Source organism: Mauremys mutica, chromosome 1 (genome assembly GCF_020497125.1).
Source record: "Mauremys mutica isolate MM-2020 ecotype Southern chromosome 1, ASM2049712v1, whole genome shotgun sequence".
NCBI classification, from domain to species: Eukaryota; Metazoa; Chordata; order Testudines; family Geoemydidae; genus Mauremys; species Mauremys mutica.
Window position 1 is genome coordinate 364,596,214 of NC_059072.1, and position 24,318 is coordinate 364,620,531.

Below are 24,318 nucleotides of genomic sequence, written 5' to 3' on the forward strand. Positions count from 1 at the left end.
TGGGTGTGACATCATCTAGTGGCCTCACTCCCCACACAAGAGAACTTCCGGAAACACCTGAGAAAGACAGACAATGCGGAGTCCAGTGGCACCTTAAAGACTAACAGATGTATTTGCACATAAGCTTTCATGAGTAAAAAAACCACTTCAGATGCTAGTTGCATCTGAAGAAGTGGAGTTTTTTACCCGCAAAAGCTTATGCCCAAATACATCTGTTAGTCTTTAAGATGCCACCAGACTCCTCCTTGTTTTTGTGGATAAAAACTACCATGGCTACCCCTCTTATACTTGTCACCTGGGAAAAAAAGACTGAACTGGGAGAAGTGCTGATTCCAGGTTGAAAGCATTTCTAGCCCCTGTATGGAAACCTGGTGGATTGCTTGTATCACCAGACAGGATTAAAAATTGCTAATTTATATCCAATCTATCTAGGATTTTAGGCTTAGTTTGCAGGTTTTTTTATTTGCTAGGTAATCTCCTTTGACCTGTTTATGGTCACTTTTAATCGCTTAACATCCATCTCTTTGTAATTACACTTATTTTTCCATTTATCAAAATCAGTCCGCCTTTGCGTGTCTGGGGAAACTCTCAGCTTGATTAACACAGACGTGTTAAATATCCTTCCCACATCAAGGGGAGGGGAACTCTATTAGTGAGCACACATTGTGCAGATCCCTGTGCAGAGCCAGACAGTATAAAGGTGGGTTTATACTCCAGTGCGGGTTGTGAGCCTCAGGAGCTGGGAAATTGGCTGATGTCCACGGTTTGCACTTGGGTGGTTCAGGTAAGCCCTTGGGTAGCTCAGTTTGGGTGTGTTGCTGCCCTCTGCTGTCATGGTGGGTGATAACAGGGCCTGGAGAGGCTGAATCACCAGCAAAGCAGTGTGAACAAGGGCCAGCCCAGCTGGGTGGTTAGAGGGGCACAGCAGTTTGCACGGCCCAGACTGCTCCGCAGAGGTCACATCTCATAACACTCAGACCCTCTGGAGTGCAAATTAGGCCCCCAGGCCTCTGTAATGTAAGTGTGGGGGAGGGACTGTAGCCTGAAGAAAAGATCCAGACATAGCAGATATTTGATTCCTTTACCACTGTGTTCTCGCCCCAGCAGGGCACAGCGACCTAAAATAAAATAATAAAATAAAAATGGTCCCTGGGCAACAGATTTGGGAATCTCAGTGAATTTCAGGTGATTCTGGACTTTGGAGTGCTGAAGGAATCACACAGTGAGTGGAGAAGTCCCATTGTATTAGTTCTGACAGAGGTTAGCACAACCCAATTCTGCATGGATTTCTGAAAGATCAACACAGTATTGGAATACTTGCTGCAAAGAGTAGACGAACACTGGGAGCTGCCAGATATATATTCAATATTAGATCTCACAAAGGGATACGGGCAAATACCTTTGATGCCATAATCCTGGGAGAAGAAATCCTTTTCCAGGCCCTTCACCTTGTATCAATTCGGGATCATGTCACCTCACAGTGTAGCACTGACTTCAGAGGCTACAGACAGAAAACAAAGCCATCGTCAATTGCTAGGCTGAACAGTCTGCGAGATTCAGTTTGCCCTGAAAATCTGAGCTCCTGGTATCTGCAAATCATTTCTTCACTCCCTGGGGAGGCTCTCAGGATGAATTTTTCAAGGGTCTATTTTCCACTCTTCACAGAGCTCAGGGAATTCTCCAGGAGTCTTAGCCAACCAGAGAGTCCTCAGGGACTGTACAGGAGACATAAAAGATGCTGTCCAGTATGCCGAGTGGGAGAAGTGAAATTCCAAAACCGATTCTCAGGGCTCTGCCTTCCTGTCGCTGTAAGGAGATTTCCTCTCTCTGCTGAGCGGGATTTTGGTGAGTTGCTTGTTTCTGCATTAGAGTTAGTGCTCAGGGCTCAGTCAGAGACAAGATTCTGATCTTAAAAACAAGAATTTGTCTAAATGATTTCTAGTACATTTGTAGTTCCAATTTACCAGGTAAATCTCTTGTCTTTCTCACAATACTAAACAGTTTAAGTTGCTGTGCTGGTGAATTTCTGCCCTGATGGTTCCTGACTTGAACCTTGGAACCTCCCTGTATCCTTCTGTCTCATTAGCTGTCTTTTTGGGGGTGTCTGGTTTTTCCTCTGGTTCACTCAAGTTTTGCAATTCAGCAACTCCACTGCCCTGTTGGGAAGTGCAGCCAAAGCCTCTACAGTGGGTATCTGTGTTACCAGAGGGTTCACAACAAAAATGGGTCACACACTGGCCAGATTCTGCTCCCACATTCTGCTTTCAGTCGGTCACTCCCGTTTGACACAGGCCTCCCTGAGATCAAAATCAGGGCCAACATGTTTGAAATCCCCATTTCATACCCCATCTCAGAATGCCACATAAACTGGGGATTTTCTTCAGACTCTTTGAGCACCGTGACCCTAACCCTAACCCTAACAGAATAGTACTATCTGGAGCAGGACCTGAAGCCATGATTTTCACATCTCAGAGCCGAAAGTTAAAGAGTACAGGTGAATCTGGTTTCACTGATTTCAATGGCAAATCAACCAACAGTGGCATGAATTCACTCTAAATCCACATGTAGGGACTTAAATAAATGCCCTGATTTACACCGGGCATGATCCTCCAGTGACTTCAACTGGAGTCGTCCCGTGGCCTCTAAGAATGAGTGAGCTTGTTTGGCCTAAAGAAGATCTGAGAGGAGAACTGCTGAAATCTCAAACTCACAGGCTTAAAGGTTCAGAACAAGGAGGATAGTACATTTTTCAGGAAGGGGTCTACTTTCTCTGTGCCCCGACATCTCTGGTTCTGGAGAGGATGAGAAGCACCAAAAACCAGTAAAAAGAAAAGTGTGTTTCTGGCATGGAGGAAACCAGGCAGGGTTGTAAATCTCAGCAGAGGAGGTCCAGGAATGCACAGTGTGTGTGTGTAGGGGCGGGGAGTATCATAACAACTGTGATGCAATAAACTGTGATAATAGAGTGAATGGTCCTGCCTCCATTGTCAATCCTTCCCGCTCTCTCTATTCCTACCCCCCCAACACCCTGCACAGGCTGAGAAGCTGTTGGCGTTCCCTTCGCCCCCACAGAGGCTGTTAATTCTGATCTCCCCCATTTCACTGCTGCAGGGAGATACTCAGTTTAACTTGTCTGAGGAGGTATTTCTGTGAACTGTCGCTGTGGGGTCTGGCCCATGGTTTTGTTCCTGGGTGAGGGGTGTCACTGTGTGGCAGCGCTGGAAGTCGTGGGTGTGGTGGACCCACATGGAGAGGCAGACAATGCTCAGGGCTGTGGGGGCAGGAAGGGGGCAGGTACACAGACAAGTGAGCAGTAATGAGGGTTGTTGGGCCATGCAGGTGGTACATGGAAAAGCCGCAGTGCTGGGGCTTGTGGGGAGGCAGGAGGGTGCATGGAGAGGCAGGTAGCGCTGTTGGTTGTGGGGGCAAACGGCGCAGTGTACACAGAGAAGCAGCAGCAGCTCTGGGGGCTGTGGAGCAGTCAGGGGGTATACACAGACAGGCAGTGATGGGTGTTGTGGGGGCAGGTTGGAGGTGTAAATGGACAGGTGGGCAGTTCTGGAGGCATGGGGTGTATATGGACAGGCAGGCAGAGATGGGTGTTGTTGGGGCAAGCAGGGGGTACACGGACAGGCAGGCACGTGCTGGAGCATGTGGGGAGGCAGGGGTATGTAGACGAATAGGTGGGGAGCACTGGGGGTTGTGGGGCAGGCAGAGGGTGTAGGCAGACAGGTAGGCGGCACTGCTGAAATTCATATTTTCATTTTGATTGTTGGTCCAAGTCCAGTGATGGGACCTTTCCTGGCCCCGAGTGTGTGTGAGCAGGTCTCAGGGTCTCTTTGCCCCTGCAAGCCACAGAACTGCAGCCCGGGTGTCACAACCTTGACTCAGTTTGGTTTCCAATTGTTGTTATTGAATGTTATTTACGTAACTTCAGTCATTTCAGCAGTGGAAAGAATCATGGATCTTTCCTCCTCATATGGTTCAACCTCGCCTCATATTCTGACCCCCTGTCTGTTCCCTCCCTCCATCCTAGGCTGACCTCATTCCAGCAGCACCCTGGTCACTGTGGTTAGATGTTGGACTGTGTGTGTGTGTTCTCCCTGTGTGCTGGCCCAGCTCTGCACACACACACAATTGGCACAGTAGACCTCGAGTGAACTCCCCAATGACCAAGATGTTGTTGATGAAGCTCGGTACTAGTATCCTGCAGACTCTACCAGACCACAAATACGTGTATGCCTGTAACAATCAACCAGCTCAGTGAACAACGAGACTTTTCGTTTTTCCCTAGACTAGACAGAGACACTCCCTCTGAGATACGTCTTTATATTCCGACACACACTGGTTACGTACTGCCCCCTGACATAATTAGCTACTGTCCCCTGATAGGGCTAGTTATCACCCATCTCCTTCTACGTGCTGGTTTGATAAAAACATCTGTATTATGTATTGTCATTCTGACCTTATCTTTTCACGGGGGTCAATGTGTTCCTGTTATCCTTGGGAAATGTTTTTGAACCATCCATGATATTGGAATGTTCTGGTACCACTTGATATTGGGATGTGTTTGCGTGAACGCTCTGTGACTAGCACTCCTTAGGAAGGTGTATTTCTGCAATATCAGCCCTGTTCTTGTCAGATTCTCTGAGCAGGTCCTAACTCTTCCTCACAGTTTGTCTTTGCTTTAAGTAAGTAAAGATTTGTCTACTTTAGCTCAGGCCTCAAGCATCGTGCCACTCCTCTGGTAAAAGATCTTAGGTCTCAGGCACTTTTCCTACTACATTCCCCCACTTTTTGTCTTTTTATGGATGGACAGAAGGTGACCCGGTGGGCTAAACAGTGCTATGTGGCCACCTTACTTTCCCATCTGCACATATATGCCCCATCTGTCCCATAGACTGCACATTCCCGCATACGACTGATGGACAGATTTATTTTTAAATTGTTTTTAGTCCCTTATAGTAGACCTGGGAATGTTAGGCCCGGGACCATGCCTTTGAAATGTAGGTTTACGATTGCGCTTTGGGGGCAATTTTAGATAATGAATATGTATGGATAATATAGATATGGTGTATATATCAGTATGTTACATGTGGGTATGGATGCATAGAAAGTATGTGTATATATGACAGCACTTTATATTCAAACAACAATCCTTTCCTAGTCTCAGTGCTGAGGTTTGCCCCTTGTGACAAATTCCTATTCGGGCAATTACAGTTACCACCTGTGTTGTTATTGGCAGTAGGTTGAGTGTTTTGAAATACTGGGATTGGCATTATTGCAGTGTGTCCCCCAGTGCTGTGTGTAGGAGAAGAAAAACAGAAATTTTGAGTAATAACATTACAAATGAGGCTTTTATATATAAATGTTTTATTTATAAACGTAATGAGTTACTGCACAGGACTGTTCACTCATGTTAGAGGTTACCCATACTGCTGGTTGTCACTCTTTGGTAAATTTTACTGGGCAGGAAACAGGAACGACTTCGCTGATCCATTTGTTGTATTGCTCTGTGATGCACCTGTAGCGTTGCTGCATCAGGATTTAATATTGAGAGCCAGACACTGAACAAGACTGTTTTGAATAATATGTGCCTCACTTAATATCAGTCACACCTTGGGGTCAGTAACACTACATCCTATCAGGAATTTATTCACCCAATTTATAGTTACCGTGTAACTAATTTTTTTTAACCAATTAGTTTTTGTTTTGTTTCTTGAGTGTTACCTGGTGTTGGGAAGGTGAGTCAAGGAGGGGACAAGCAGGGGTAACGAGAGGGAGAGGGTTCAGAGGTGCACAGCGGCCCCCCCACAGTCGCACACTGCATGCCGGGGGTCTAGTAACAGAGTGTTGTGGTTCTTTTAGGGATTGGCTTCTACTCACCCTGTTTTGAAATGGGATTAGCTTGACTTTTAGCTTATTGTGAAAGTTGGGGTACTTATATACAGCGTGATAGTTGGCAATGCTTAACACATATTGTTTGCTTTGACTCAGGTTACCAACCAATCCAGAGTGACCAACCATTCAGTGACCTGTCCTCTTCATTATTTACTATCCCCCAATTTTTGTGTCATCTGCAAATTTGACCAATATTCAGGCATGAGAGGGGTAAGCAGCTGATTTGCTGACACATGTCACTGCTTATACTTCTCAGTTAACAACTAACTTATTGTGATGGGATCCCCGGGGTGCAGCCTGGGACTGTGGGATGGCTGTGCCCCCTTAAGTCTCCAGCCTGGGCCGTCTCTCACAATGCTTTGCTAGTGAAGAGCAGGAAGCCCCTCCAGGTGCTGTTATCACACAGCACAACCAAATGTTGAGCTCCACACCTAGCTAGATTGCATGAATGCTTCCAGAGACACTTATGAATTACAGAGACAAAGGCACCAGCCAAATCCCCCCAGTTCCCAGCCTTGTACCTCAGGAATATACCATTTTGCTCTGCTCAAGGCGAGCAGGGCACATTTATTAATTGTTTCACCACATCATCAATGGAAAGTGTATATACACCAGCCCTTGCAAACTTGGACAGATTTACCAAACACTTCAGGAAAACTCAGTGGTAAAGATAAACAGTAAAACAAGTTTATTGACTACAAAAGATAGATCTTAAGTGACTATAAGCAATAGGAAAAAAGTCAGTTACCAAAAATAAATAAATAAATAAAATATAAGTATGCAGTCTAAACTCTCAACCCTATGAGACTTGCCAACATCTAGATTAAGCAGTTTTTCTCACCTGACTGGATATTGCAGTTTATAGTATAGTGTTTTCACTCTTGAAACATCACCCAGACTCCTCTGTGGGAGTCTTCAATCTTCTGAGCATCCTTGTTGCTTGCAGCATAGATGGGGAGAAGAGAAAAAGCTGAACATGGGGACCCTGTATTCTGTTTTACACCCTAAGTTCATGTGCTTGGAGAACACAAGTCCAGCATATCTGGTGGGCATTGCATAAGCCAAGGTTGAGAAATTCTCCTGGTGTGGCCTTCTACAGGTGAGTCATTGCAGTGTAACTCCCTTACTGGACAATGGCTGTTGATCGTTGTTCAACACCCACCAGGCATTGGAAACATTTCCTTGCTGTTGTCTCTAGGGAGCTGCTGATTTCCAACTTTCAGCATGATTTAGTGACAATCATACAACGTGATCTCATAACGTCACTTGCAGTAACAATATACATATTTAGCTAGAACAATGACTTTCAGCAGATCAGAACCTTTCCCTTGATATCTCACATGGCCTGCTTTATATGCAATATCACAAATATATATAAATGAGGAATATAGGAGTTACAGAGTGCTCCCCTGAGGTATAGTGTCACACTGATGTCTCAGAGAAAGATGGGTGCCTGTACAAAAGTGTCTCACCAAAGGAAAAAAAGGAAGTAAGAGAAGTGCAGGCCTGTCAGGGCAGTTCCTAAGTGGTTGCGGAGCCCGAGACAACCCCCACTCCACCGCTTCCCCCAAATCCCTGCCTCTTCCCATCCTTGCTCCACCTCATTCCACCCTTGCCCCTAAGCCCCCACCTGCTCTTCTTCTCCGAGTGATTCAAGGAGCTGGTGGCCAGAGCAGGGACGGGCCAGTAGAGCTGCTGGAATCCCCTGGCCCTGCACCGCCCTGGCCTCTACCCATTCCCTAAAGTGGGGGGTGGGGCAGAGAAGCTGGGGGTGGCCAGGCCAGGCTGGTAGCACTGCTGCCCAGCCCCATGACACCCTGACCCCAACGCATCCCTCTGAAGTGGGGACAGGGTGGAGGAGCAGGGCCACCCAAAGTGTGAGGCCTGGGGTGACCACCCCAACCTATCCTATGGACAGGATGGCTCTAAGGCCTATAGTCTTAAATACCAAGACGCTTGTGGCCATCATGCCCATTCTGTTGAGCACAAAGTCAAAGCCCAGCAAGATAATGTCTGTTTCCATGGGGAAAAGTTGGCTCTTTTCCAATGTAGGAACTGCATCGTTGATCAGACTTATGGTCCATCTAATCCAGTGTCCTCCCTCTGACAGTGACAGCCCTAATTGCTGCAGAAGAAGGTGTAAGAAATCAAGCAGCAGGTGGATGCAGGGATGACCTGACCAGCCTGAGGGCGTGACCTAATTTCTAACAGCTAGAGATTGGCTTGTGCCCTGAAACACGTGACCATACAGGCTTTCCAAAATATTTATTTAGCTGAAATAATTGTAACTGGATAGTCTCATGCAACCTTGTCTGGAAATGAGTTTCTCAGCCTAACTCCACATTTTACATGGTTTGAATTTGTCACATTTTAGTTTAATTGAAAGTCCTCTTGATATTGTATAATGAGACGAGGGAAATAGAGTATCAATGTACTCTCTACCAGTCAGTAATTTATAGACTTTTCTCGTGTCCCCTCTTATTCATCCCCTTTGTTAGGTAACAATCCCAGTCTTTTCAACCTCTCTCTGTATGAGAGTTTCCCCAAGCAGTTGATCATTCTCGTTGCCCTTCCCTGAACCTCTTCAGTTCTGCAATATCCTGGGTGAGAAGGGTGCTCAGTACTACACAGAGGAGTCCAGAGGAGGGTGAAACATTGACTGACTGATCTCGTGGCATTGTATGTTCTGTAGGGTTCCCCATTCCACTGTTTCTGGATCCCAATGTTTTTCTCAGTTTCTGTCTGGGTTTGCAGTGTAAGCAGGATTTCACAGAGCTGGGCACCATGATGCCCAGATCTCTGTCCTGAGCTCATGCAGTTAAATTAGAACCTTGTCAGGCATTTGAGGAGTTCAAGCTTTTCCCTCCAATGGGAATACACATCACACTTACTGACATCAAAGTTCATCTGCCAACATATTACCCATTCACTTGGCCTTGACTATGATCTAAATATTCTGGTGCCATCTGTAAATGTTGGCAACACATGACTCACTCCCTTTTTAGATTGTTAATAACTATAAAATATTTACCGTAGTATTTGTTATAAAGCATGCAACCCCCCTCACTCTGCTTTTCTCCTTTCACAGGCACCTTGACCTTTTCTAAGCCCGATCAACGCATCAATCACCTCATGGCAGCTTTCAACCTCACCCCCTCTGACTCTTCAATATTCATCCTAGCGGGCATCCCTGGCCTGGAAGCTGCCCACATCTGGATGTCCGTCCCTTTCTTTACATTCTACGTTATCAGCCTGTTGGGAAATTTCATGGTTCTATTTGTTGTAGGCAAAGAGCAGACCCTGCACAATCCAATGTACCTGCTGCTCTGCATGCTGGCACTCACAGACATCGGCATCCCTACCTCTGTAGTGCCTAAGGCACTGCTTATATTTTGGTTCAATTTGAAAGGAATTACTATGGATGGCTGTCTCACGCAGATGTTCTTCCTTCACGCGATTGCTGTTATGCACTCGGCTGTTCTTGTGACAATGGCCTTTGATCGTTACATTGCAATATGTGATCCTCTGAGATATGCCACCATCCTCACCAATGCACGAATAGCTAAGCTAGGGCTTGTGGGTTTGACAAGAGCTGTACTCTTCGTTCTGCCCGAACCCCTGTTCTTGAGCAGGCTGCCATTCTGTGCCAACCACATTATCCCCCACACGTACTGCACACACATGGCTGTGGCAAAGATGTCGTGTGGGGACATCACAGTCAACAGAACGTACAGCTCAGTGACAGCGTTTGTAGTCATCGGGTTTGACCTGACGCTCATTGCTCTGTCCTATGGCCTGATCATCAGAGCCGTCCTCAGAATCTCCTCCAAGAAAGCCCACCTGAAAGCTCTCAACACCTGCACAGCCCACATCTGTGTGATGCTGATGTCTTATACTCCCTCCCTCTTCTCCATTCTGACCCAGCAGTTTGGTCAGGGCTTAGCTCCCCATGTTCACATCATCTTGGCCAACCTGTATTTAATCGTCCCCCCCATGCTCAACCCTGTCATTTATGGGGTCAGAACCAAAGAGCTTCGTGACAAAGTGGGCAAATACACCTGCAGAATGTGATCACTGGTTGCCACTGACTTTAAACCTCTATGACAAGAAGAGGAAGGATATCTGCTCATCAGTCAAGGATAATCTGTTCTAAATTGGCTGAGATTAACATTTTGGGAGTTCACAGTCTGAGAAGTTCTTCACACCTATCTTATAACTCCATGGCCAAGCACTGTTTTGTCCTTTGCCTCTCTCTGACCATCACCTCCAGGGCCAGCTCCAGACCCCAGCGCGCCAAGCACGCGCTTGGGGCGGCGTCCTGTGGGAGGGCAGCAGGCGGCTCCGGTGGACCTCCCGCAGGCATGCCTGCAGAGGGTCCGCTGGTCCCGCAGCTCTGGTGGACCTCCCGCAGGCGTGCCTGTGGAGGGTCCGCTGGTCCCACAGCTTCGGTGGAGCATCCGCAGGAGTGCCTGCGGGAGGTCCACCGGAGCCACGGGACCAGTGGACCCTCCGCAGGCACATCTGCAGGAGGTCCACCGGAGCCGCGGGACCGGCAACTACCAGAGCGTCCCCCCGTGGTGCGCAGCCCTGCTTGGGGCGCCACAAATCCTAGAGCCGCCCCGATCACCTCAATACTTTCAGCATCATCCATCAGCCCCCACCCCACACACCCTACTACTCGGCCTTTCCGTGACTTCCGGACCACTAAAATATACTGAAACTTTCTGACACAAGGTGGCTTTCCATGAGTCCCTGTGTGAACAGAGTTCTGGATCAGTTTGGACAAACAGAAGCTATGTTTCTCTAATTTTGAATAGTCATCCTATCCTCCAAAACATTTGCAACTTCTCCCAGCTTGGTATCATCCACAAACTTTGTAAGTGTACTCTGTATGTCAATATCTAAATAATTGATGAAGATATTGAACAGAAGCAGACCTATAACTGATTTCTGCGAAACCCCACTTGTTATGACCTTCCAGCATGACTGTGAGCCACTGATAATTATTCTCTGGCAATGATTTTCCAACCAGCCATGCACCCACCTTATAGTATCTCCTTCTAGGTTGCATTTTAGGGTGATCAGGGGTCTGGTTTACAACTGGAACACCTGGTCAAAAAGGGACCCTGGCAGCTCTGGTCAGCACAGCCAACTGGATTATTAAAGGTCCAGTCAGCGGTGCTGCAGAACCAAGGTAAGCTACTTCCTACCTCTTCCAGCCCCACTCTGCTCTGCACCGCGATAGCAGCCAGCAGGTCTGGTGTCTACCTATGGGGGCCATGGAGCTCCACATGCTGCCCTCTCTCTGAGCATTGGCTCTGCACTCCAATTGACCAGGAACCAGCCAATTGGAGCTGGAAGGTGGTGCCTGCAGGTGAGAGAAGCAGGTCGACTCACCCCTCCCCCAGGAGCCAGACCTGTTGGCTGCCTGCAGCCCAAGGCGCAGTATGGAGCCAGGACATGTAGGTAGGCCCATGCCCGAGCCCCAGCCCAGAGCCCTCCCAAACCTGGAGCCCCCTCCTGCACACCAAACTCCCCCCTCCCTGGCACCATCCCAGAACCTGCACCCCCAGCCCAGGAACTCAGGAACCAATCCAGGCAACAAACCTCGATGCCAACTCTACACCAGCGACACCATCACAGGACCTAACCAGATCAGTGATAAATGGACACAAACTTGCATTCGAAGAAGTGGGTATTCACCCACGAAAGCTCATGCTGCAAAACGTCTGTTAGTCTATAAGGTGCCACAGGATTCTTTGCTGCTTCTACAGAACCAGACTAACACAGCTACCCCTCTGATACTTAATCAGGAACCGTCAGCATCGATTCACGAAGGGCAAGTCATGCCTGACTAACCTAATTTCCTTCTATGAGGAGATAACTGGCTCTGTGGATGAGGGGAAAGCAGTTGACGTGCTATTCCATGACTTCAGCAAAGCCTTTGATATGATCTCCCACAGTATTCTTGCCAGCAAGTTAAAGAAGTATGGGATGGATTAACAAACTATAGGGTGGATAAAAAGCTGTCTACATCATCAGGCTCAATGGGTAGTGATCAATGGCTCAATGTCTAGTTGACAGCCGGTATCAAGCAGAGTGCCCCAAGGGTTGGTCCTGGGGCCGGTTTTGTTCAACATCTTTATTAATGATCTGGATGATTAGATGAATTACACCCTCAGCAAGTTTGCAGATGACACTAAACTGGGAGGAGTGATAGATACATTGGAATGTAGGGATACAGTCCAGAATGACCTACACAAATTGGAGGATTGGGCCAAAAGAAATCTGATCAGGTTCAACAAGGACAAATCGCATTCACTGCTACAGACTAGGGATTGAGTGGCTAGGCAGCAGTTCTACAGAAATGATCTAGGCATTACAGTGGACGAGAAGCTGGATATGAGTCAACAGTGTGCCCTTGGTGCCAAGAAAGCCAATGCCATACTGGGTTATATTAGGAGAAGCATTGCAAGCAGAATGAGGGAAGTGATTATTCCCCTCTATTTGGCACTGGTGAGGTCGCAAATGGAGTACTGTATCCAGTTTTGGTCCCCCCACTACAGAAGGGATGTGGACAAATTGGAGAGAGTCCAGCGGAGGGCAATGAAAATGATTAAGAGGCTGGGGCACATGACTTATGAGGAGGGGCTGAGGGAACTAGGGTTATTTAGTCTGCAGAAGAGAAGAGTGAGGGAGGATTTGACAGCAGTCTTCAACTACCTGAAGGTGTTACCCAGGGTTCGTTCAACCCCAACTTCTTGGTAACTTTTACTCCATGCGAGGTGGTGTCAGGAAATAAATCAGAGGAGACACTGCCATCTGACCGATAGATGGGTGGCACAAACAGGACGACACAAGAGTGCTTTCACTTAAAGCTAAACTTTACTTAGTCTCAAGCACTTACACATGTCTGCAACAGATTAGTAACACACCCCCACACCTCCCAGCCCTTGATAATAACCAAAGCTAAGTGTGGCTTTCGAGTGACACAGCGGCAGGCTTCCGGTGGCCAAATCTTCCGTCTGCCGGTGGGGACCACAATATGCATCCAGAGGAAGAGTTCAAAAAGAGTCCCCAAAAGAGTCTAACTATCTCAAGCTTCCCCCCGTTATTTATATATTAGTAATAGAATGACATGTCCCTTAAAGAAAACTTGTTAAGTGAGCAGTTTCAGTGATCAATCAAGAGGTTCCTTCTGATTATTGATTAACCAGGTGTGGATTTTTCCAGAGTTTGCAGCCTTGAGACCCCAATAGATATTTCTAGGGCTCATCCTGCTCTTTTAAAATTCATGTATCAGCAACTTCAACACAATTCTTATCAGGAAGGATGTGGGGTTAACCTACCTTTTCTGTGGCACCCCAAACCCCCTCCCCTCTTGCCTTGGTCAAGCTGAGATTGCTGAATGGCCAATTTACAGCTTGCTGACTAGGCTGCCTTTAACAATAAGCCATAGTGGTTTCAGGCACTTTACTGGTTTGCCAAAATCTCCCAGTACAAAGGAGGGTTCCAAAGAGGAAGGAGAAAGTCCTCAGGGACTGTACAGGAGAATCATAAAGGATGGAATCCAGCATGCTGAGTTGGAGATGTGAAATTCCTATAGCAATTCACAGGACTCTGCCTTCCTGTCGCTGTAAGGAGATTTCCTCTCTCTGCCAAGCAGGATTTTGGTGAGTTGCTTGTTTCAGCATTAAAGTTAGTGCTCAGGGCTCAGTCAGAGACAAGGAACTGATCTTAAAAACAAGAATTTGTCTAAATGATTTCTAGTACATTTGTAGTTCCAATTTACCAGGTAAATCCCTTGCCTTTCTGACAATACTAAACAGTTTAAGTTGCCGTGCTGGTGAATTTCTGCCCTGATGGTTCCTGACTTGAACCTTAGAACCTTCCTGTGTCCTTCTGTCTGTCTCATTAGCTGTCTTTTTTGGGGGTGTCTGTTTTTTCCTCTGGTTCACTCAAGTTTTGCAGTTCAGCAACTCCACTGCCCTGTTGGGAAGTGCAGCCAAAGCCTCTGCAGTTGGTATCTGTGTTACCAGAGGGTTCACAACAAGAATGGGTCACACACTGGCCAGATTCTGCTCTCACATTCTGCTTTCAGTGGGTCACTCCCATTTGACACAGGCCTCCCTGAGAGATTTTCTTCAGACTCTTTCAGCACCGTGACCCTAACCCTAACCCTAATAGAACAGTACTCTCTGGAGCAGGACCTGAAGCCATGATTTTCACATCTCAGAGACGAAAGTTAATCAGTACAGGTGAATCTGGTTCCACTGATTTCAATGGCAAATCAACCAACAGGGGCAGGAATTCACTCTAAATCCACATGTAGGGACTTAAATAAATGCCCTGATTTACACCGGGCATGAGACTCCAGTGACTTCAACTGGAATAGTCTTGTGGCCTCTAAGAATGAGTGAGCTTGTTGGGCCTAAAGAAGATCTGAGAGGAGAATTGCTGAAATCTCAAACTCGCAGGCTTAAAGGTTCAGAACAAGGAGGATAGTACATTTTTCAGGAAGGGGTCTACTTTCTCTGTGCCCCTGCATCTCTGGTTCTGGAGAGGATGAGAAGCATCACAAAAAAAAAGACTAAAAAGAAAAGCGTGTTTCTGGTATGGAAGAAACCATGTTGGGTTGTAAATCTCAGAGGCGGTCCAGGAATACACAGTGTGTGGGGGGGCGAGGAGGGGGGAGTGTGGTATCCATAGCAGCTCTGATGCAATAAACCATGATAATTGAGTGAATGCATCTGTCTCCAGAGTCACTCCTTCCTTCTCTCTACATTTCTACTCCCAACACCCTTCACAGGCTGAGCAGATTCTGGTTCCATTTTGGTTCATCAGCAATAAACCTGGCCAAGTGCCTTTGCCTCTGAACCGAACCTTTAGTCTATCTTTATGAGTAACATTGAAGTCTGATGAATTGGCAAGCTGCATCCTCTGCTCAGGCAGGCAGCTAACACTGGAGCTCCAAGAACAGCAGCACTAAGCAGCTGTAACAAATTAGCAGTCTTAACAACTCTCCACAGCACTGACAACAAGGGTAAGAAGGAAGATACAAGATTACACAGATTCCATTACTGAGTTCATTTTCCCTTCACCCATTAGTTTCACTGAAGGACATTTTTTTGTTTGTTTCAACATATATAGGGCAACAAATATGTAGATTCTCAAAATAAAAAGGTGTTGGGTTAGTAACTTTTTATGATTTTTGTATGTTAAGCTTTCCTACTTCTTCTAGATACTAACACACCTCAGCTGGACAGGGAAAAGGAACCAGGAGTCTGGGGGACCAGACACTCAGCCGGTGTGGGAGAAGGAAAAGGATGAAATGCTGCAGGACAGTGTGGCCAAGCAGGGGCGGCTCTAGGATTTCCGCCGCCCCAAGCAGGGCGGCACGCCGCGGGGGGCGCTCTGGCAGTCGCTGGTCCCGCGGCTCCAGTGGACCTCCTGCAGACGTGCCTGCGGAGGGTCTGCTGGTCCCGCTGCTCCGGTGGACCTCCCGCAGGCATGCCTGCGGATGCTCCACCGAAACCGTGGGACCAGCGGACCCTCCGCAGGCATGCCTGTGGGAGGTCCACCGGAGCCGACTGCCGTCCTCCCGCAGGACGCCGCCCCAAGCGCGCACTTGGCGCGCTGAGGTCTGGAGCCGGCCCTATGGCCAAGACAGAGGAACAGGTGGAGTTCAAAGAGAGACAGAGGGAAGAGAGGCAGCTGCAGAGGATGAGGGAGGTAGCCCAGCTGGAGGAGAGAATGGGGGCATGGTTCCTGGAACATGGCTGGAGGTTGAAGGAGGAGGACAGAGCACAGCAGAAGAACTTCTTGGCAAGGGGTTACACTAGATGACCCTTCTAACCCTGTGATTCTATGACTTTTTTGAGAGGCTGGCCACCAAGGTACAGGCCCCAGCTATAAGCCCATGGGATGATTCAGTCCGACCCCCAAACAATTTTAAGCTCTATTCACTCCCTGCTCCCGATGGTGGCTGCCCGGTGTGAGGCCGCTGCTGGAGTCTGCTCCCTGAGGGCATGTTTTTGGCGCCACTGCAATCGATGCAACGGCATTATTTTTGCAGGTCTGATGAAGACATACTCAATCAATGGGAGAGAGCGCTCCTGTCAATTTCTGTACTCCGCTTCCCCGGGAAGCACAAGGTAATTCATAGCATGGTGTAGCTCCACAGTAATTGTGGCATGCTCTGAGCAGAACTCTGCATTGTTTTTATTGTGGCATTTACTTTCTGGATTTTACACCTGTCACATTAAAATGTGATGCAACAGAAATCTAAACTAAAAGTGTGACAGGCTGGATCACGGAGACCCCCTTGGGACTGCCAACTGATTTGCTGAGACTACCTCTGAGCCCATTTTCCCTGGCAGCTTGGGACTCCAGAACCTTACCAGTTCAAGCCAGACACGCTAGCCTGCTACCAACATAGACCCTGGTCTGAACAACATCTCCCAACAGCTGCAGGCTTAACTGAAAACAGCTTAAGAAGAGTTTTTGTCTCCAACAATCAGATGCCCAGTTCCCAATGGTGTCCAAACCCCAAGTAAATCCATTTTACTGTGTTCAAGGCTTATATAGAGTAAACTCATAAATTGTTCGTCCTCTATACTGCTGATAGAGTTGCACAGCTGTTTCCCCTCACCCCCACACCAGGTATTAATACAGACTCTGGATTAATTAATAAGTAAAAAGTGATTTTATTACATATAAAAAGTAGGATTTAAGTGGTTTCAAGTCATAACAGACAGAACAAAGTGAATTACCAAGCAAAATAAAACGAAACACGCAAGTATAAAACCTAATACAGTAAGAAAGTGATTACAGACAAAATCTCACCCTCAGAGATGTTCCAGTAAGCTTCTTTTGCAGATTAGCCTCCTTCTAGTCTGGTCCAGCAATCACTCACACCCCCATGGTTACTGTCCTTTGTTCCAGTTTCTTTCAGGTATCCTTTGGGGGTGTAGAGGCTCTCTTTAGCCAGCTGAGGACAAAATGGAGGAGTCTCCCAGGGGCTTAAATAGACTTTCTCTTGTGGGTGGAGACCCCCTCCTCTCTCCTATGCAAAATCCAGCTCCAAGATGGTGTTTTGGAATCACATGGGCAAGTCACATGTCCGTGCACGACTCAGTTTTTTACAGGCAGAAGCCATTGCCCACATGCTATCTTGAGTGTCTCCAGGAAGACTTTTTATGTGCATTGGAGTGTTCCAAGATCCATTACCAGTTAAGTGTTTTTTGATTGGGCACGTCATTTGCACATTCCTTTCTCAAGAAGCTGCCCAAATGCTTTACTGAGGCTACTTAAACTCAAACAAGTACACAGCCAATATTCATAACTTCGAATACAATGACACATGCAAACAAATAGATTCAGCAGATCATAACCGCTACAGAGATATGTTGCATGGCATATAAAGCATAACACATATTCCAGTGATGTCATATATACATTCATAAGCATATTTCCATAAAGAATGATGGGGTGCAATGTCACAAAAGAGTTCATATAACAGCAAGTATAAAGAATGTTATGTGTTCACTGAAAGTAATGGACAACCACAGGACCTTGGTTGCCTACAATAGCTGTGTCAGAGGAGTACAATAACAGCTGACATTACACCACAATCCAAAAACAATGATGTTCAGCAGATTGTAACCTTTCCCCAGATACCTCACATGGCATGCTTTATATGTAATATCACAATTATATACAGAGGAGGAATATGGGGGTTACAGGGTGTTTCCCCAAGGTATAGCATGTCACAGGATGTATCTGCACTAGCTGGAAAATATTAACATAAATGTCTAGTGCCTAGTACACTAGCAACAACTTTGCCAGTGTCACGTGATGGACAGTGAACTTGTGAGCATCTGCTTTAATATATGGCCTGACTTTGGTTCACCGCCTCTGGTTCAGTCCTCAGATCTTGCACCAGGCCTCGGATCTTGCACTGCTCCAGGCTCTCTCTCACTACCACAGTGGCCTGTCCCAGTAGAATACCTAAAGCTCCTCTCAACCAACTCCTCCATGTTGATAATCTAGTTGAAAGGACAGGCATGGCGTGACCAGGACCTATCGGGGGCCACTCAATTAGGGTGAACTACAAAGAATGGAGCAGGCAACCCTCCAGAAAGCTGGTGGATATTCCAATACTTAGATTTACAAAGCCAGCATAAAACAGCTTCTATTACACCTCACTGGTTATTCAGAAGCCAGCAACAGAGTTATAGACTCAGAGACTTTAAGGTCAGAAGGGACCATTATGATCATCTAGTCTGACCTCCTGCACAATGCAGGCCACAGAATCTCACACACCCACTCCTGTATCAATCCCTTAACCTATGTCTGAGCTGAAGAGGAAGGCGAAAAACCCCCCAGGGCCTCTGCCAACCTGCCCTGAAGGAAAATTCCTTCCTGATCCCAAACATGGCGATTAGCTAAACCCTAAGCATGTGGGCAAGACTCACCAGCCAGACACCCAGGAAAGAATTGTCTGTAGTAACTCAGATCCCACCCCATCTAACATCCTATCACAAGCCATTGGGCATATTTACCGCTAGTAGTCAAAGATCAATTAACTGCCAAAATTAGGCTATTCCATCGTACCATCCCCACCATAAACTTATCAAGCATATTCTTGAAGCTGGATATGTCTTATTTGCCCCCACTGCTCCCCTTGGGAGGCTGTTCCAGAACTTCACTCCTCTGATGGTTAGAAACCTTCGTCTAATTTCCAGTCTAAACTTCCTGATGGCCAGTTTATATCCATTTGATCTTCTATTAAAATAACCACACCTCAGGCCTCCACCTAGGCACACAAGTCAAATATGACAACGATTACTGAAAATCTAATTTCATCATATAAAAGAAAAGTTTCTACCAATCCCAAAGGATTGGATACATTACCTCCCAGGTTATTAAGTATTCCAAATCTTATCCAAATACGTGCTTACAGCCAATTGTTATTAACTAAACTAAAATATATTAAAAGAAAAAAGAGAGTGTATGGTTAAAAGATCAATATATATACAGACGTGAATTCAATTCTTGAAGTTCAGATACATAGGAGAGATGGTGAGCTTTGTAGTTGCAAAGAGTTCTTTGAGAAATAGTCCATAGGTTATAGTCCAAAGTTTATATTTCAGGGCAGTACAGTCACAACTGGGATCTCTGCCCTTATGGCTTAGGCTTCCCTGCATGAAATCTCAATTAGATCTGAGTTAAACAGCATCAGGACTCAAGGGGCTTTGATACAGTTTTCTAGCATCCATTTGACCATACAGTCCCAGGTAAACAATAGGCTTTAGATGTAACCTTCTGTTTTCTAAACACCACCAATAATCAGTTACACAGATCAACAAAGGGCAATTTAACCATTAGGCAAACGATCATCACAAACTGCAAAGAGACATATAGACAATGAATTTATTTCACCCAAGATTCATCTAAATGTTAATATTCCCTTTTGCCCTGACAATTTGAGCCTCTGTTAACAGCAAATCACTTCTTATTCCTGAGGCTCACAGGCTGAATCTCTTCAGAGTCTATTTTCTGCTATTCCCGCTGCTCATAGAGCTGAGGGAACTGCCTGAGAGTCCTGGCCAACATGAGAGTCCTCAGGGACTGTACCGGGGAATCATAAAGGTCGTTGTACAGCACAACAAGTGTCAGACATGTGAGACTCATGCACTGATTCTCAGGGTTCTGCCTTCCAGTCGCAGTAAGGAGATTCCCTCTCTCTGCAGAGTGACATTTTGGTGAGTTGCCTGTTTCTGCAATAAAGTTAGTGCTGAGGGCTCAGGGAGGGCTCCAGGGTTGATGTCAAGAACCACGTGGGCAGGAATTCACCAGCACAAACATCTTGAACTGCTTAATATTGTCAGAAACACCAAGGGATTTACCTGGAACAATTGGAACTAAAAATGTATTAGAAATAGTTTAGACAAATATTTGTTTTTCAGATCAATTCCTTGTCTCTTACTGTGTCCTTCTATCTGTCTCAGTAACTTTCTTTTTTTGGTCTATGTGGTTTTTCCTCTGGTTCACCCAAGTGTTCCAATTGAGCAACTTCACTGGCCTCTTAGGAAGTGCAGCCAAGACCTCTGCAGCGGGTATCTGTGTTATCAGATTTTGCACAAGAAGAATGTGATATTACACAGGATTTCAAACAGTGGAAAGACTCTGCTCTCACATTCTGTCATCGGTGGGTCACTCCAGATTTACACTGACCACCCTGAGAGCAAAATCTGGGCCCCTGTGTGTTTTGGAATCCCCATCCCCATCTTTAACGCCTTATCTCAGAACACCACATAAATTGGGGGATTCCTTCAGACTTTTTCAGCACAATAGAGAATAGTGCTCTCTCTAGCAGGATGTGATTAAACACTAAGGATGAACTATTGGACCATTGAGTTCATGGCAGAACTCCCAGCATGGCCCAAAGTTCACCCTAAATCCCCAAGTAAGGACTTAAATGAATGGCCTGATTCACACCAGCGACGAACCTTCAGTGAGTTCAACTGGAGTTGTCCTGTCGCTGCTAAAGATTGGGTGAGCTCATTTGAACCAAAGAGGAGCTGACACGAGAGTTGCTGAAATCGTTAGAGTTTCATAGAATCATAGAAGATGAGGGTTGTAAGAGACCTCAGGAGGTATCTAGTCCAACCCCCTGCTTAAGCAGGACCAACCTCACTAGAATAACCCAGCCAGGGCTCTATCAAGCCAGGCCTTGAAACTCTAAGGATGGAGATTCCACCACCTCCCTAGGTAACCCATTCCAGTGCTTCACCACCCTCCTAGTGAAATAATGTTTCCTAATATCCAACCTAGACCTCTTCCACTGCAACTTGAGACCATTGCTCCTTGTTCTGTCATCTGCCACCACTGAGAACAGCCGAGCTTCATCCACTTTGGAACCCCCCTTCAGGTAGTTGAAGGCTGCTATCAAATCCCCCCTCATTCTTCTCTTCTGCAGACTAAATAACTCCAGTTCCCTCAGCCTCTCCTCATAAGTTAGATGCCCTGGTCCCCTAATCATTTTCGTAAATGAACAATTAGGATAACATTTTTTTTTCAGGGAGGAAGGGAGGGTCTGATTTCTCTGTGGCCCTGCATCTCTGGGTCTATATAGGTTGAGAAGCATCAAAAGGCAGTAAAATAAAAGTGTGTTTCTGGCTTACAGGAAACCAGTGGTGTTGGAAATCTCACTGTGGGAAGTTCAGGGATGCACAGTGTTTATGTGTGTTGGGGTGGGGGGAAGAGGGGGCATGCAGTATGCACATCACAGTGGCACAGAGTCCTGAAACTGGACAAAATAGGGAATGGACATCCTGCCTAATGCACAGAGCAAAGAGGCGTAATGAGGCCCCCTGGGATAGAGGGTGCCTCAGACTGTATCGGAATGTGGACCACACTACAGCAGATTGTCTCTGACCAATCCCCCAGCTGGACCATCCCTCCTCCCGTGAGCAGCCCCACTACAGTCTTGTGGGAACGTCAGCAATTGCCAACACAGAAAAGCAGCCTCAGGAAGGGGTGTCTGGGTTTCTAATGGGCTGTAGTACATTAAAGATTTGTGTTGCTTTGAGGCAGAGTTACTCACACTGGCTCCTTTTAGTCTCCATGTCCTCTCTCCCTCCTGCTGGGTCTGTCCCTTTCTCCTTCCCTGCACAGGCTGAGCTGCTGCTGGGGTTCCCTTCTCTGGAATAGGTCCCTTCACTGAATAGGTTCCTTTTCTCTAGTGCAGGCAGACACTGAGTTCAACCTAGTCTGAGGAGGTATTTCTGTGAGCTGCCTCTCTGGGGTCTGGCACCTGATTACGGTCCCGGCTGAGGGGCATCACTGTGTGGCAGGGCTGGAAGTTGTGGGGTGGGGAACATACCTTGACAAGTGGCCACCACTGGAGGTTTGGTGGCAGGGACTGGGATATATACTGAGTTGGGCAGTACTGAGTGTTATGGAGGTGGGGAGAAGAGTATAGATGGACAAGCAGGCAGTGATGAGGGTTGTGGGGGTAGGGAGAGAGATCTACAGAGAGAAACAGGCCGCACTGTGGTTTGTTGGGAGAGGCTGAAGGTGTAAAGTCTCACTATCCATGTACATGTCCAAACCCTTCTTCATTCTTGCTTAGCTCATGGCCTGAAATACATCTTGTGGCAAGGAGTTCCTCAGTCTATTTAGGCATTGAGGGAAGAAAACATTCTATTTTTATCAGTTTTGAATTTACCACATTTCAGTTTAGTTGAATGTCCTCTTGATCTTCTGTTATGAGAAAGGGAAAACAGATTCCCCATGTACTCTACCAGTGAGTATTTTCTCATATCTCCTCTTATTCATCTCCTCTGTAACCTAACAATCCCAGTCTTTTCAACCTCTCTCCATATGAGAGTTTCCCCAGGCCCTTGATCATTCTCCTTGCCCTGGATTTAACCCTCTAGTCTGCAATATCCTTTGTGAGAAGGGTGCCCAGTACTACACAGAGGAGACCAGAAGAGGGTGAAACATTGACTGACTGATCTCATGGCGTTCTATTTTCTGTATGATTTCCCATCCCACTTCTCCTGGATCCCAATGTTTTGCGTAGTTTCTGTCTGCTTGCGCTGTGAAAAAGGATTCACAGAGCTCTGTACCATGACAACCAGGTCCTTGTCCTGAGTTCATATAGTTAAATCAGAACCTCGTACAGTGTTTTAGGAGTTCAAGCTTTTTCCTCCAGTGGACACATCATAGTTTATTGACATTGAAATTCATCTGCCATCTTGCTCCCCATTCACTTAGCTTGTTCAGTTCCTGCAGAGGACTTCTCTGGACTTGACTCTGACCTAAATAATCTGGTGCCACCTGTAAATGTTCCCACTTCACTGATTACCTCCAGTTCTAGATTGTTGATAACTATAAAAAATTTATCATACTATTTTCTATAAAGTGTGTAACCCCCCTTCGCTGTGCTTCTCTCCCTTTACAGGCACCTGAAGCATTTCTGAGCCCAATCAATGCATTGACCACCTCATGGCAGTTTTCAACATCACCCACTCTAACCCTTCAACATTCTTCCTAATGGGCATCCCTGGCCTGGAAGCTGCCCACATCTGGATTTCCATCCCTTTTGCTGTATTCTACATTATCGGCCTGTTGGGAAATTTCACACTTCTGTTTGTTGTATACAAAGAGCAGGCTCTTCATAATCCAATGTACCTTCTGCTCTGCATGCTGGCGCTCACAGACATCACCACACCTACTTTCGTCATGCCAAATGCACTGTGTATATTTTGGTTCAATTTGAAAGGTATTACTATGGGCGGCTGCTTCACCCAGATGTTTTTCCTTCACACTGTTTCTCTTATGCACTCCGCCATCCTCGTGACAATGGCCTTCGATCGCTACGTTGCCATATGTAACCCTCTCAGATACGCCACCATCCTCACCAATGCACGAATAGCTAAGCTAGGGCTCGTGGGTTTGATAAGAGCTGTTCTCTTCATTCTGCCTCTGCCCCTGCTCCTGAGCCGGCAGCCATTCTGTACAAATCGTATTATCCCTCACACACAATGCGAGCACATAGCTGTGGCGAAGATGTCATGTGGGGATATTACAGTGAACAGGACATACGGCTTGGTGCTATTCTTTGTAGTCATCATGTCAGACCTGACGCTCATTGCCCTGTCCTATGGTCTGATCATCAGGGCCGTTCTCAGACTCTCCTCCAAGGAAGCCCACCAGAAAGCCCTCAACACCTGCACAGCCCACATCTGTGTGATGCTGACGTATTATACTCCCAGCCTCTTTTCCAACCTGACAAACCGGTTCGGTCAGGGCATAGCTCCCCACATTCACATCATCTTGGCTGACCTCTATCTCCTCATCCCTCCCATGCTCAACCCAATCATTTATGGGGTCAAATCCAAAGAGCTTCGTGACAAAGTGGGTAAATACATCTGCAGAAAGTGATTGCCATGGGTCACTGACTTGAAACCTGTGTGAAAAGAAGGAGAAAGTATATCCCCTCGTTAATCAAGGGTGCTCTGTCCAAGTTTGGCTGAGCTCAGCGTTATGGGAAAATTTACCTGATTTTCTATGTCCAATACTTCAGGAAGCCTGGAAGATAAACCAAAGACTAACAGTAACAAACTAATTCAACATAAAATGTGGACATTGACTATCATCATGGAATACAATTAGAAATAATTAATATGATAATGTTATTACTGTTTTTTCAGTATATAAATTTTGGGATAATTTGGGGCTATATTTAATGCCACCATTTGTCATTTTTTGTGTGAAACACCTGCAACCCTCAATCAGGATTCAAGTATCTGTATTGGTGTTTTGATTTGGAATTTGATTGAGATTGGGCTACGTTTAGGTTAGTTTTTAAGTGATTTTGGCCTATTAATGCAGTTCTCAGCACCT

At 46.4% G+C, this 24,318-nt stretch overlaps 2 protein-coding genes across 3 annotated transcripts; both read left to right on the forward strand.

Annotated features, from left to right (window-relative positions):
• Nucleotides 1-1,764: 1,764 nt before the first annotated feature.
• Nucleotides 1,765-23,856, forward strand: LOC123367599 (olfactory receptor 52E2-like). Of its 2 annotated transcripts, XM_045011938.1 has the most exons (3): nt 14,807-14,944; nt 15,977-16,055; nt 22,874-23,856. In XM_045011938.1, exon 3 carries the CDS (start codon nt 22,918-22,920, stop codon nt 23,854-23,856), a length of 939 nt encoding a protein of 312 aa, XP_044867873.1. In that variant the 5' UTR covers nt 14,807-14,944; nt 15,977-16,055; nt 22,874-22,917. The 2 variants fall into 2 exon arrangements, with proteins under 2 accessions (XP_044867879.1, XP_044867873.1); XM_045011944.1 differs by lacking the exons at nt 14,807-14,944; nt 15,977-16,055 and adding an exon at nt 1,765-1,845.
• On the forward strand, nt 9,034-9,972 carry LOC123367611 (olfactory receptor 52E2-like). Its single transcript, XM_045011950.1, has one exon. The coding sequence runs from the start codon at nt 9,034-9,036 to the stop codon at nt 9,970-9,972; it is 939 nt and encodes a 312-aa protein (XP_044867885.1).
• Nucleotides 23,857-24,318: the final 462 nt, after the last annotated feature.

Coding starts and splice junctions, on each gene's coding strand:
- LOC123367611 (XM_045011950.1), top strand. CDS start 9,034: ATGGCAGCTTTCAACCTCACCCCCTCTGACTCTTCAATATTCATCCTA.
- LOC123367599 (XM_045011944.1), top strand. CDS start 22,918: ATGGCAGTTTTCAACATCACCCACTCTAACCCTTCAACATTCTTCCTA.